General features: G+C 37.0%; 1 protein-coding gene and 1 long non-coding RNA gene across 2 annotated transcripts in view; one reads left to right on the forward strand and one right to left on the reverse strand.

Annotated features, from left to right (window-relative positions):
• The window catches only part of dgkza (diacylglycerol kinase, zeta a), an 81,211-nt gene extending 69,266 nt beyond the window's left edge, over window positions 1-11,945 (reverse strand). The window contains exon 1 of the mRNA XM_082161759.1: window positions 10,133-11,945. Within this exon, the coding sequence (XP_082017885.1) occupies window positions 10,133-10,317 (185 nt within the window). The 5' untranslated portion in view covers window positions 10,318-11,945. The remainder of the gene's footprint in view (window positions 1-10,132) is intronic.
• The window catches only part of LOC309492753, a 149,548-nt gene continuing 140,227 nt past the window's right edge, over window positions 5,669-14,989 (forward strand). The window contains exon 1 of the long non-coding RNA XR_014203689.1: window positions 5,669-6,544. This is a non-coding gene — a long non-coding RNA (uncharacterized lncRNA). The remainder of the gene's footprint in view (window positions 6,545-14,989) is intronic.

Consider the following 14,989-nt stretch of genomic DNA (forward strand, 5'->3'; position numbering starts at 1 on the left):
TTGTTTTTACAGTATTTCTGATTAAATAAAAGCAGCCTTGTTGAGACTTTTCTTCAAAAACATTTAAAAATCGTACAGACTCCAAACGTTTTGAACAGTAGAATCTTCCATTCTGCCAGCATGTATCCTCCAGTAGATGGCAGCAAATCACAATGTAATGTAATCTGTAGTGCAACAGGACAATAAAATAAGAATCATATTGAACTGAACTGACAGTTCGTGAATTTGAATCAAATCTGGAAATCTATAATGATACCCAGCCCTATTCAGTATTTTTCTACCTTATTATCCAAATGTGAACATACCTGTTTGACCTCTAATTGTTTCTAAATCCTTTTTTTATCCTAAACTATATTAATGAATATAGTTCATCCAGGAAAAAAATCCTATCCAGTTTTTTTTTTTTTTTTTTTTTTTTGATTTACCAATCTTCTAATTTCTGTTCTTTGGCAAAGAACATTACTCTTACCAACATTTCCTTCTCCTTTGCTTCTTCAACATGACATAAATAAGCAAACACGCACATATACACACCCTCTGGAGCAACATAGTGCTTCTTGCAACAACTTTAGGAGAGAATGCTAATGTAGCAAAGAAACAAAAAACAGCAAACTTCCTGCAAACAGACCTCTTATTTAGCTCTTCAGTCACATGTTAGTGTGATGTGAAGGAGAGACAAAACCAGACCTACAGAGACTCCATGGCATGGAAGCTAACGCGCTGTTAAAAAGCAACACCTTTCATGACTGATGTAAGATAAGCAATCACAACGGCTCAGAAAATTCTAACTGTGACAGTTGTCTTCAGAGCTTTTAGCAAACATGCAGTTGAAATTCATCCTCGTCTGATTATGAGAAATATCCCTCGCTGTTGAGGACGTGGTAGATATTGATCACCCTGATTCTGTCAGGTTACATCACTAGACAAAATCCATCTAACAAATAACACTTAACAGGCCATAAGCAGCATCCCTGCTTCATCTTTGAGATCGTAATGAGATTTTAAACATGGCCAATAGAAAGTATCCTTCTTTTTTATCCATCTCCTTTTTTCCAACAGATCTTTCTCTTTTTTTCTCATAATCGTTTCTCACAAACGCAAACACAAAATAACAGGGCTTTCAATGACTTCAAGAGCCTAAACCCTGGAAAATCTGATTATTTTTGGTGTTTTTTGTTATTTTGGTGTCCCTTTATCTTTGACCAGTTACCCTTGAATAAGACAGGGATGGATAGACATAGAGAGACAGAGAATTTGTGACAGGTGAATATAATGGCTGTGACCCGAGCATCATTCAAGTTTGTTCACATTCTTCTTCTCACAATTTTGCATTGTTAGAATTTATAAAAATGTTACCGGGCCACCTGGCAATTGACACCATTTCATATACTTGCAAACACCAATTTTCACTCGCATTTGGCGAGTGTTAATTTTAGGCCCTGCTTTAAAGGGTAATAAATAAGATCAACAGTGCAACTATGTTGCTCTTTCACAGCACACTATAAAATATTTATTCTAACTTATTTTGATACAATTTATTTTTATTTATTAAGTTTATATACATTTAAAATGATATAAAATGATATGAATTTGTACATATTTATATGTAACTTTAAATAAAGGATGTTTTAAATAGCAAATTAATTTGAGCTGCGGTATAATAGTGTGGAGAATTGTGCAATTTCACTGCTATTGATGTCATCTACTGAAATGTTGATATAAACCCTGTGGTAGGGTGAAAAGTGGAATAAATATTAATGAGGACATGCACTTTACTCCTGATGCAAACACACACACACACACACACACGATACAAGATCCCTCTTTTACACAGACTGTGTCAGCAGAACAGATCCTTTTCAAAGAGACATGGATACTTACGACAGATGATTTAGTCATTCAAAGAACCAGTGAGAGGGAGAGAAAGAGGGAGGAATATTGATTAGCTTGAAATCAAATTGTCCAAACACTAGTCATTTCTTTTAATGATTAGACCAGCTGTAATTCAAGCATTTCCAAACATGAAATTTTATTCCATTACACTGATATTTACTCTAGAGTATCCCACATTACTAAGAGGAGGTATTTATTCTTACGCATGACAGACAGGCAGAACATTTCATCATGACACAGACACGCCTCTTCTTAACTTCTGCTTAAACCAACACAGGTGTGCTCAAACACACAACACACAAAAAAAAGACATTAACGCATGACTGCGCATATGGATCTAAACTCATCTACACCCTTTAGATCTGAATAGGATGTATTTCACGGATGTTATGCATGGGACAGTCTGCACAGAATAAGAGTAAACTGTCAGTACAGCTAAAAAAAGAGCATATCCTTGCTTCTACTGAAAGGAAACATATGCAATATAATTTTTATGATGAAAAACAACAACAACATTAAATTAGAAAATGAGAATAGAGCAACAGTAAATATCTGTCAGACAAAGCTATCATGGCTTGGAATATAATATACAGTAGTGCATAAGTCATGTCATTCTGGTACTTTTATAGAGCTTTTGTATCTTTTTGAAGCTCGAGTTTCCTTTTATTCTAATTAAAATTTAAATCAGTTAATGATTCTAATATTTTTACTACAAAAGGGTTGTTTAAAACTAGATACTTGGCATGATAGGTTAAGTTTATGTTAAACAGTTCTGTTAGGCTTCTGCTTGAATAATTGTAAATCCTGACAAAGAACGTTAACCTCTTTAGTGTAATATATTCAATCACTTCAATCAAATAAACAGGTCGAAAGAGAGCAGTAGCAAGAAAATGAAATGAGAGAAAGAACAGACAAACTCAATCTGAGCGCTAACCTCCATCCCTTTCACCTACAGGCATCCACCCATCTTTACATACATGAAAACACACCGCATTGCTTTAAAACAAATGGTGAACAATGATTTACTACCTTAGTCCAATTATATCCAATTACTGGAGCTCTTGGATAATGGATAACTAAACCAAAACCTGCTCTGCCTGATTTAGTTAATCCATTATCCAGGAGCTCCAGTAATTTATAAAATAATCATTACAGGTCATGTTTCATGTGTTTTATAGGCATTTCAGCTCCTGCTTTACTGGCTGAATGTTTAACTCTCACCAACTGACAGCCATAGCCTTGTGGACAGTGCTGACATATGGTGCAGTAGCACTTCAGGCGACCCAAATTTGAGTCCTTTCCCGATCCTGTTCACCCATTGCTTCCTGTCTCCTCGACAGTCTTCCTGTCTCCTCCAGTTCAATCCAACAAAGCCAAAGAAATTATAAATGCAACTAAAAATCGTTTTTTGGCAAGTACCAAATACTTTTTAAGAACTGCAACACAAGCATTATGTGTAAACCCCATAAATAAATAATTAGAAACAATAACTGTTGACTGAGAACTTCACTTAGAGCCACTTTGATGGAGATCAGAATTACTGAGCAGGATTTGTGAACAGATCTCCATGTTAACCAGTACAACAAGATCCTGGTATAAGCGGTATCGGCAGTCGCCTATAACATTCTCTGGGACGCCCACACATGCATAGAGTGAGATGTAGACACCTCTTCTCGCACTCAACCCCAGCATTTTCACAGCGTTGCGCCCACTATCTGTTCCACCCCTCTCAGCGTAAATGAATTGTGACCTAGCAGGTAACTTTTTCAGAGTGGCTTCCAGCACTATGCTTCTACGCCCCCTCTCGAAAAAGAGAAGCGGCCTGCCTATAAAAAAAAGTTTCTTTACCAGCTAAAAGTCAATACGGTTAGTCGAATCATCAAATATAATGCGAACAGTCTGCTAAAATGTTTCCACTGATAATAGTTGCAATTTATTGTTATATATTTACAAATTGATAATTTATTTAATAGCAAATATAGTATATTGGTGATTTTTTATTAATTTACACTACCGTTTAAAAGTCTGGGGTGTAACATAAGATGTCTATTTAAAATAAACACTGTTCTTTTGAACATTCTATTTAGCAAACAAGAATAAATAATAATAACAACAACAACAACAACAACAATAATAATAAGACAGATGATTTCTGAAGGATCATGTGACACTGAAAACTGGAGTAATGATGCTGAAATACTATTTCAAATATTACTGAATTTTTGACATGTAAATAAATGCAGCCTTTATGAGCAGAAGAGACTTCTTTCAAAAAATTTTTTTTAAATCTTACCAACCACAAACTTTTGAACAGTAGTGTATTTCTTCATTTTTTTTAAGGGTTCTGAGGTGCACCTCATTCCACTAGTGCACCATTCGAGTTGTTACTGAAGAGCAGCATGGCTTTGATGTCATGCTGCATTCCTGTTTGACACAGACAGATTGAAGGGAAAGTTTACCAAAAACAAAAATTGTCATAATTTACTCACCCATAAGTTGTTCCAAGCTTTATTTATTTTATTTTTTCTGAATACGGAAGACGACATTTTGAAGAATGTTGGAAACCAGACAGTTGACGGCACCAATTGATTTCCATAGTATAGGGGAAAAAAATACTATGGAAGCCAATGGCTACAGTCAACTGTCTGGTTTCCAACATTTTTTCACAATATCTTCTTTTGTGTTCAGCAGAACAAAGAAATTCATACAATTTTGGAACAACATGAGGGTGAGTAAATGATGACAGAATTTACATTTTTAGGTGAACTAACCCTTTAACAAAGAGTGTCTGCTCTTTACAATTGCCTTCCTTTATTAGTTTCACTTCATCTCTCTCTCTGCTGTTGAGGAAAATACACACCACTGCACTGCAACACATAGCGTGTGTGCATCCACATATGTAAAACATCTAACTGCCATGCTACATATCCGGCACACAAATCCGTTGAGCTAGCTCACACATACATATTTACACACACCACACGGTCACAGACACACATTTCCAAGACGTGGCTATTAATAGACAAACGCACGCCGACTCTAAATTAACTGACAAAACCCTTCCTCCACTCTCCTTCACTCTATCTTTCACAGTTTGCAGAGAGGCAGAGAGGCAGATAGTGAGGTGTTGACAGATGGATGCTCAGTTCTGTGGCTTCTGCTGAGGTCTGAACGGGCCACAGAGGCGACAGGCGAACACCGAGAGAGAGAAGAGCACACAGAGAGGACAAAGGGCAGATCATCTTCTGTTCTACACTGACCACAACACCCATCTGTCATTTCTCTTTTCTGCTTAGTTTCTGCAGTGCAATCTAAACTCTGTTCTCAGTCCAGCTTTAAGAATACGGAGTTCCTCTGCTTCAAATGAGCAATTGAATGTGCTATCAAACACAGGAATTTGTAGCTATTAATGCCACAAATTACTTCAAGTGCACTTTCTGTCCATCTTGTCCAGCCTCCCCACCTCCTTTCCTATCTCTCACTCCCACAAGCACAAAGAAAGGAAAAGGTTCTCCTGAAGATGTGCACAGGAATAGAGATGAAAAGCATGCTGGATTCACTCTCCTAATTTATTCATCGATCTCTTTGGCATTGTGCGCTGTAAAGAAAAAAAAAATCAAGTAAATTAAAAGAATGTTTTGTTGCTCCCATCAAAATGAAGCTGCCTACACTGCCAACAATGTAGACTGCATTGTATTGTTGATTATGGTTCTTTCTTGATTTAGTAAACTATGTTCTTTCTTGATCTAGTAAACTATGTTCTTTCTTGATCTAGTAAACTATGTTTTGACACTTGACGCTTGTGGTGGAGACTGCACTAACATAGTGTTTTCTAAAAAAGTGTCTGTTCTGTGAATTGAAAAAAAAAAATCTAATTAAATTATAAATTATAAAACTTCTAATTATACAGGTTATTGACAACTTAATGAAGTGAATAATTTTTAATTAAACATGCATAGTCATTGCATAAATCAGCGGCGTGTGGGAAATGAACTAAAATAGGTGCCAGATCCAGTTCTGGAGGTGGTGGATCTGGTTTGTTTTGGCACAAATTGAATCCTGCCTGTTTGACACCACCGCTATAGGCCAAATGAATCACAGCTGCATACAGCAGGTAAAATATGGCATCTGTTAATTTATAAATACATGAATTTGTCTTGAACTCTTCAGTTTGATAAAGACTTCCTCAGTGAATTACTAGTAGCTTCAAAGCAGGTCAAAGTTTGTAAGACTTAAATCAGTCTAAACACTTACCAGTTGCTAATTTTAAGACATTGGCCACATTCACACACCGTGAAATTTTAGGAGTGACAACCACCTTTAAATACAGGAGTGAGAGCCCAACATTTTTGTTCTGTGTGTGTACGGGACATGACTCGCTCCCGAAACTGCGATGATTGAAAACGTTGTAACAATAGCAATATTCTGGCATCTCACGTGTTTGGTATCCACTGTTTTTGACCAAAATAATACTACAGCCATGCACCAAAGACTCACGATGTTAGACAATTAACCACCATCAACAGAGGTGTCATGTTTTGTTTATGTTTTAAAGGCTGCTTTGCAGAGGACTCTTTTTCAGTGTTGCCATGTCCACTTATTATAAGCATCTTTGGGCTTGTTGTTTGTGTTTGGCTCATAAAGCAATCAAGTTTAGTGAGTTATTAAACTGGGAAGGTGGAGGTTGCGATATTTAGGGGCCAAGCACTGAAGGTGCATAGACAACTACTGTATCTGTTAGTATTCTTATTATCCGCTATTGAGTTTATGGCAGTCCATAGAACAGCTTGCGAAAAAAAATATGAAATTTGGATCACAGATAGAGGAAGCTTCATCACGAGTCTCTAAATAAATGGGCGGTTTGCAAAAAATCATAAAAATGGTCTCTTTTGATTCAGTGGAGTATAAAGAGTTGAACGATACCCAATTGTCCCATATCGTCCATTTTGAATTTTGAAGTAAAATTATATACTTTACGAACACATTAGCGCATCACTACGGAACTCGGCTTGAGTCATTGGGACCATGCCCTTAAGGTACTCAAAAATTTGAAACAGTGACAGTCAAAAATTTTAATTAAAATGAAATTTAAAAAAATGCTAACAGCTTTTTTATAATTTTGCCAATTTTAATTAAACAAGTCTTGATAGATTCCTTGAGTCATTCCAAGAACCATATTTGGTTGAAACAAGACCGTTGGTTCAATTTCACCAGATCATTTTCGTTCATTTTGAAGCTGTAACTCCGCAATGCTTTGGCATATTGTATGTTCCTTTTTCACATCACACTGACCACACAACATCAATTTTGTAACAGTGCCACCAAATGGTCAAAAGTGATAAGCAATTAAATCATATTACTAGTGATTGTATTTATAATTTTTCAGCCGTTTTGCCAAAAATATTCAAAAAAATATATTTCATTACTCATTGTTGGTATTGGTCTGATGCTCCCAGCCATCCTTGTATGACTCATAGCTTTTTTTTTGCTTGGCCCCTTTAATTGCAATATAAGGCATTTGGATTTATTAAAGGTTTATTATGGGCTTGTTCTTGTTAGCTGTTTATTTTTTTATTTTTTTATTTTTTTTGCAAGATCTGGTAACACAAATGAGGAATAAATACTATAATTATATAATGTTATGAGAAATGAAATTCAGGTTTTCGTTCATTATATACACTAGCTAGGCCCTAATTTGGGGGCAGCAGCAAGCTAATTTGAAGTGAATAGCCACTTGGAAAAAATTTATACACACACACACACACACACACTTATAAAAGTATGATCAGACTCAGAGGACATCAGACATTGACACATACAGTACATGAGTCAGTATTGTCAAACGTTCCCATGGCTTATTTGTCACACAGAGTTATATGTGGAGATGACCCAGATATCTGGAGTCTCACATGATGAATGCATCTCCGCTGAGTTCTTCCAGCCTGACATAGGGTTGCCATGGTGACATAGAGAGTTCCAGGACATGATCAGAAATATCCCATCGTGCCCTAAAGTACACTTAGGTTAATGTATTTAAACAATTGCTCTCATTGTGCTTAACGTCATCTCTGATGTCACAAAGACTCTCAATGTAAACTTAATTGAGTATTCAACAAAAAAAAGTAAACAAAAACAGACAAACAGTGGGAGGAGTTTCATAACTAACCCTGTCTGAGATTGCTTACAAAGGCTTGGAAATGTAAACATACAAAAATACACAGAGAGAGAGAGAGAGAGAGAGAGAGAGAGAGAGAGAGAGAGAGAGAGAGAGAGAGAGAGAGAGAGAGAGAGAGAGAGAGGAAGAGTGCAGAAGAAGTAAAAATAGACAACGTAAAATAAATTATGACTATTCTTTAAAGCTGATTTTATATTTCTTCAGTGTAAATCTCTCACACACCACACAATGAAGACACACTTATTTCATCCACACACAACGTCGCTACTCGAACTAGTCTTTATTATTACTGTGATCTGTCTGAGAATAAAGTGATCCCAGAGAAATCAAGCTCTACCAGTGAAAGTTGATAATTCAGTCTGATTGACATCCTCTTCTCACATCTCTGATCATCTTCATGCATCAATTAATAAGCTCAACACGCTAAAGCACACAGCAGGAGCTGTCTCATCAGTGGGAACACACGCAGAGCTGAGAAGACGAGAGGTAATAGAGGTGATAAAAATGTTGTCATGCTGAAAAGACTTCAGTCAAACCTTATAGAGCTGACACTAACGTGCACCATTTTAGCAGAGCAAATCCTCCCATTCTGCCACACTCGATGACATAACTAATCACTCTGTGATCTCTTTATGTTCTACATCATTATGTACATGTCATGGGTATGAGGATAGGATGGGATGAGTTTGCATATCCTACCATCCACCTCTCCCTCTCTCTCTCTCTCTCTCTCTCATTCAGTTTTCAGTCCATCATGTTCTGTTTGCTCTTTGAAACCGTTTGATAGATAGGAAGAACCAGATTAAAAATAGAAGATGACTAACCCAAGGTTGACAGCTCAAAACAAACCCAAACCCATTCATCCATCCTTTAAGCTATTCTCAGAACCGCTTGTCCTGTGTAGGGTCACAGGGCAGGGTGCTGAAGGCCAGCGTTTTGGGCTGAAAGCAGGGAAACACCCTGGATGGGTGGCCAGCCTAATACAGTGTCCTAACCAGACATGACAAACTCAAATCACAGGCAAGTAAAAGAGTGAGGGGGCAGACTCAAGATTTTCAACATCGGAGGTAAATTATCCATTGTTGCTTGCATATTAAAATAATGCACAATGATATAGGCTATAGCTCAAATTAAAATATTTGAGTATTATACAAAACATAAAATCAATACCTGAGCTGTAAGCTGCAATGCGTAGAAATAGAAAATGAAAACAAATATGGTAAATGTATCCCTAAAAGCTTTGTGCAAATAAAATTTCAAACTGATTGCTTACCATCTGACAGTAGAAGTTAAAATCACTAAATTATAAATGATAATTCAGAAAAACAAAAGCACACACAAAATGTTAACTGGTACATGGGGAGGAACACAAATTCAATCATCTGATCATATACTCCACAATGGTCTCTTTACTGTTACTGCTCTCATAAAAATTATTTGTGTATTGTGTTAAAAGTAGAAATTTAAACTTTACGTCTAACAATAAATATTTTTAAAAACCTATAATTTAGTCAGAATTGTTTTTGTTTTTAGGCTCTAAATATGATGATTTCTCAAGTTTAGAAAAACTTGGGTTATGCACTTTTCCAACAGTAGCTTACTCGATGTCCTCCACTCCTTTCCAGATTTGTTTTGTTCATAGAAATGCGTTATTCACTACTGTAAAATAACGTGACTGACGGATGTTTTTCATGAACAGTGCACAGATGCGATTCATTGATAATCGAATACATTGCTGACTGATTATTTTTTATTTCATAGACTAGCTGTTGCTACCAGAACACCAGAACTAAGCCCAACCTGAACACAATACGAACAGTGAGCAAACACACAGCCACAGTGTGGTTAGGTAACATGCACTGCGTTACAGACACGTTGTTACAGCAAATACACATTACAGGGCTCAGGTTTGAGATGGAAACATTGAATGGAAACTTGAGCACCCGCACACACGCTCTCTGCAAGTTCTCATAAATACACAATCTTTCTTCACATCTACATAGACATACACAAGTGCACTACAGTGAGCTCAGATCCCACTCATCAGGTGCAAGTTCGACTCACCTCCTTCCAAACAGCCGTAACCCTGAAAAAGTCCTGCTGTTATGCCGGCGACCCACCGCGACTCTTTCACCCCCAGGCAAGGCGTTGGACAGGAGGTCAGAATTGGATGAAGAAGCGGATGTGGAGGCCAGAGAGGTTGTGACCTCTTCCCTGTCCTGCAAACCTGCTCCTAGCTCCTGCTCCATCAAGAGCCTTGGCCGTCAATCAAACAATAGTAACCAATCCCAAAGTCATGCAGTCAGAGAGTCCTCATGACGAGAAAAACTAGAAGAGAAGGGTCGCACCATCCTGCTCTCTGCCTCTCAGAAAGAGAGGGAGGACAACGCGAACAGCGCTCAGTGCTCCAGATCCTTGCAGACTTCCACGTGTGATCCGCTTCCCATCCGCCTTCAAGACACTTAATCCTATAAGCAAACCCCAACATTCCTCCCCCCTCCTCCTCCTCCTCTCTTTCCTTCCTCCCTCTCTGTCTCTCTCTCTCTCTCAGGAAGTTCTTACAGTCCCGGTCTAAGCAGAGCCATAAAGCAAAGAGTATTCCTTCAGTCCTCTCTTCATGTCTTTCTCTCCTCCCACAGTGGTTGTCTCTTGCACTCACACACGCGTCTATGCAGGCACATACACATACGCTCTAGCTGCCGGTTGCACTCACAAACATTGCTCCACACCAGGAAGTGTCAAACTCAGAAGAGACTCATTCGTAGGACCCCAAATGTAGCTGCCCCTCCAGGTGCCTGATTGTTTTCAACCTTACTTTACATCTATCTCACAACCTATGTCTTTCTCTCTCTGATAGAGGCTTTAGAAGAAAATGTGATCTCTGACAATGGAAAAAGCAGCTCAGTTTGCAGATCAGATCAGTAGTCCATCTAGTTTTGTTCACAAATATCACTTACGGACAAATGGCTGCCTTGAGTTTGAGGGGTTATTTGAAAATAATCTCTGTATAGAACTGGCTAATGATAAAAGGTATAACTGATGTCACAGAAACACATGAAACTATGTAAAACTACACACACACACAGAACAATGCATTTGTGGCTGCGCAAGCACACTTGTAACAGGAGAGCAGGTAGGAGGAGGATCTTATAGTAGTGGATAAATGCAGTTTGACACTGAGAAAAAGAAAGAAAGCAAAAGGCACGAGAAGAAAAGATGGAAAGAAAGATCGCCTCAGGTTTTAAGGTTATTGATTTCTGTCAAATCCTTGTATGTGTGTGTTAGAGGCATGAGAGTATGCCTCTTAACATCGGTTGAAGGGTTTTCTTTTACATCTTTTACAGTTACATAAAGATTAACAACCAAAATACAATACAGTACAGTGTCATATTACCTCCACTGTCATATTGTGAACAATGGTTATTATAGTTAACTAAAACCATAAAAACAGGGCTGTACCCACCATTGAGGTCCCTGAGGTCCAGACCTCTGTATTTTTCCGAGGTGTATCCAATAAAGGTTGTGAAATAATTGTAATATTAATTCTACTTTGGTGCTGCATGGATATTGCACAACACCGAGATAACTGACCTTCTCATCTGAACTGTCACGTTCTTCGGTCTGACAGCGCTCGTCAATGTCAAGATGTATGACATGGCCAATCAAATTAAAGTAGGCGAGGCTTTAGGTTTACTAAAGTTAAATTTTTTATTGAAAATGTAGGCTATAATTTACAGGATTCATTGCAATTCATAACGGTCATCATGACGAGATAAGAAACATTAATGAATCTGTTCATCAGGCATAAGATAATAATGAATGTGCATGTGCACTCTGAAACAAGCCCAACACGGATGAGAGTGCATGACAACAAAACAAGTGAAGAAGATGCGCTGAATGAAAACACACATAACATTCCCTGTCTGACAGTAGATGGAGCTAGTGGAACAGCAGAAATGCAGCCATTACCTGGTAACCCCGTAAACACAGCAGCTGCGCGCAGAGCCGGATTAACGCAAAGGCAAACTAGGCACGTGCCTAGGGCCCGATTGGCGGTATGGGGCCCAGACAGAGGGACAAACAAAAACAAAACAAAATTCCAACGTCCTATCTACAATTTATTTCAATATTTATTAATTAACTAAAAATAGTGACGATGTTTATCTTAACCATAGACTGTTACATTACTGCAGTTAAACCAATTAATGTGTCCGTTACAAAGCGGGTGCCGGCTTCTGAAAGTATGTGTAACGAACGCATCCATCAGGTGCTGCGAGGCAAAAGCCTAATAAGCACACAAAGAAGCACAGCTCATAATGCAGGTGTGTGAGTTGTCGTCATCTATTTTGGAGTGATTGCAATGTATTCTAAATATAAACTTGTACTGTAGATCAGCGTCATTTCTGGAAAAATCATTCACCGCTTTATTACGAGTTTAAAAGAGCGCGAGCGTCATTAACGTGCCCAGACGCGACGCTTTGAATTTGCGCGTACAATGAATAACATCGCGTCGGGAGGCGGGAGCTGACTAGTAAAAAAGCTAACAAAATTAAAAGACAAGACGTCTGTATTCTAAGTTAAAACGCCAACACACTACAACATTTTTAAATGTTTCAAATAAAGGATCTCATATCTATGGGTCTATCTTCTAAATTCTGCTGATGATTAGATTATACCCTGACATTACGCCAATAATATCAGTTTATATATTTTTTTCTGCTCAGTAGCGATCGTGTCTTTCTCTTCCACTTGATTTGTGTATAGCATATTTAAGGTAACAATGCAATATAAAAGCACTTATGCTCATCTACTGAAGTGGGATTCTGGAACTGTGAATAAATTGAATAAAACAGCAAAATAACAACAACAACAATAGCATCTTCATTAAACAAAAAAGAGATTACCTTAGATAAAGTTTGATTAATATGTACATACAGTACCGGTAAAAGTCTGGACCCATTACTATTTTTAATGTTTTTGAAATAAGTTTATTATTATGCTCTACAAGCCTGCATTTATTTGATCAAAAATACAGAAAAAAACAGGAATATTCAGCAAGGATGTGTTAAATATATAAAAAGTGATAGTGAAGACTTTTTTAAAACAACTTTTTAATAATCAAAAATCCTGAAAAAAAAGTATCACAGGTTATAAAATAAATATTAAAGGAGAAGTTCACTTTTAAAATGAAAATTCTGTCATCATATACTCACCCTCATGTTGTTTCAAACCTGTATGAATTTCTTTCTTCTGCTGAACACAAAGGAAGATATCTAGAAGAATGTCAGTAACCAGACAGTTTTTGGGTCCCATTGACTTCCATAGTATATTTTTTTCCTACTATGGAAGTCAATGGGACCCAAAAACTGTCTGGTTACTGACATTCTTCTAGATATCTTCCTTTGTGTTCAGCAGAAGAAAGAAATTCATACAGGTTTGAAACAACATGAGGGTGAGTATATGATGACAGAATTTTCATTTTAAAAGTGAACTTCTCCTTTAAGCACCATTTCTAACATTTGATAATAAATCAGAATATTATAAAGTTTTCTGAAGGATCACGTGACACTAAATTCAGCTTTGCATCACAGAAATATAAAGTATAGTAAAATAGAATTTCATTATTTTAAATTTTAATAATATTTCACTATATTATTTTTCTGTATTTTTGATCAAATAAATCCAGGCTTGATGAGCATAAGAGACTTCTTTCAAAAACATTAAAATAGTAATGTGTCCAAACTTATGTACTGTGTAAGTAAAAATATACTGCTTTTAAAATTAAATGTTGTATAAATAAAAAGGTTAGGAATCATATTTGTTTCAAGTGTTTTTTTATTGGGGGTGGGGGGCCTCCAACATGAATTTTGCCTAGGGCCTCCTAATGTCTAGAACCGGCCCTGGCTGCGCTACTTTCTGTTTCTGAACACCATCTAAATATTTCAAACAGCCATTCATATTTTAGTATTCGCTTTGGTGTTCATCACAGCACCAAATACTTAAATTAAAATAGGCTACTTAAAGACCTTCTTAGTTGATGTTAATTTCAACACTTACTTTTTACTAATGTTTTATAAAAATCAAAAGTTGTATCTGTTAATATTATATAATGGACCTGAGCTAACATGAACTAACAATGAACAGTTGCACTTTTATTAACTAATGTTAACAAAGGAAGCATGCCCCTGAACCCCCTAGCAAACTCTATTTCGTGACCTCTGTAATTAACAAAACTTGCGTATGGCCCATAAAAAAAAATAATAATAATTTACTTAGAGAAAATAAACATTAACAAACAAAATACAATTATTTGATCATTTTTATGATTCTATTGATATGAAAATTATTTCATAATTTTATAAGCATCAACACCCAGTTTAACTTGATAGAAAACTATACAGACATGTTAAAAAAATAAAAAATGACTAAAACTTACATTTAATTTAAAATGAAAACATAGAATCTCTATGATACTAAAATAAGACTGTTGAGGACAGAACTAGAAGGGAAGTATTCTCAGTAGGTCATAGTGTGTGTGTGTGTGTGTGTGTGTGTGTGTGTGTGTGTGTGTGTGTGTGTGTGTGTGTGTGTGTGTGTGTGTGTGTGTGTGTGTGTGTGTGTGTGTGTGTGTGTGTGTACTATAAACACTACACCCACACTATACCCCGCTATACCTCCTGTTCACACTCACTACAGACTTCCTGTGAAGGAAGGAAATGATGTCACTAAAATGGGAGTCGTACACAATTACGGTTGGACCACAAACCAGATATTGTTTCCTGCTATTCTTCTGTTAGCAATATGTGTGTGTGCTTGTGTGAGAGAGAGAGAGAGAGAGAGAGAGAGAGAGAGAGAGAGAGAGAGAGAGAGAGAGAGAGAGAGAGAGAGAGAGAGAGAGAGAGAGAGAGAGAGAGAGAGAGA

Source organism: Leuciscus leuciscus (assembly GCF_965113295.1).
Source record: "Leuciscus leuciscus genome assembly, chromosome: 2".
In the NCBI taxonomy this organism is placed as follows: domain Eukaryota; kingdom Metazoa; phylum Chordata; class Actinopteri; order Cypriniformes; family Leuciscidae; genus Leuciscus; species Leuciscus leuciscus.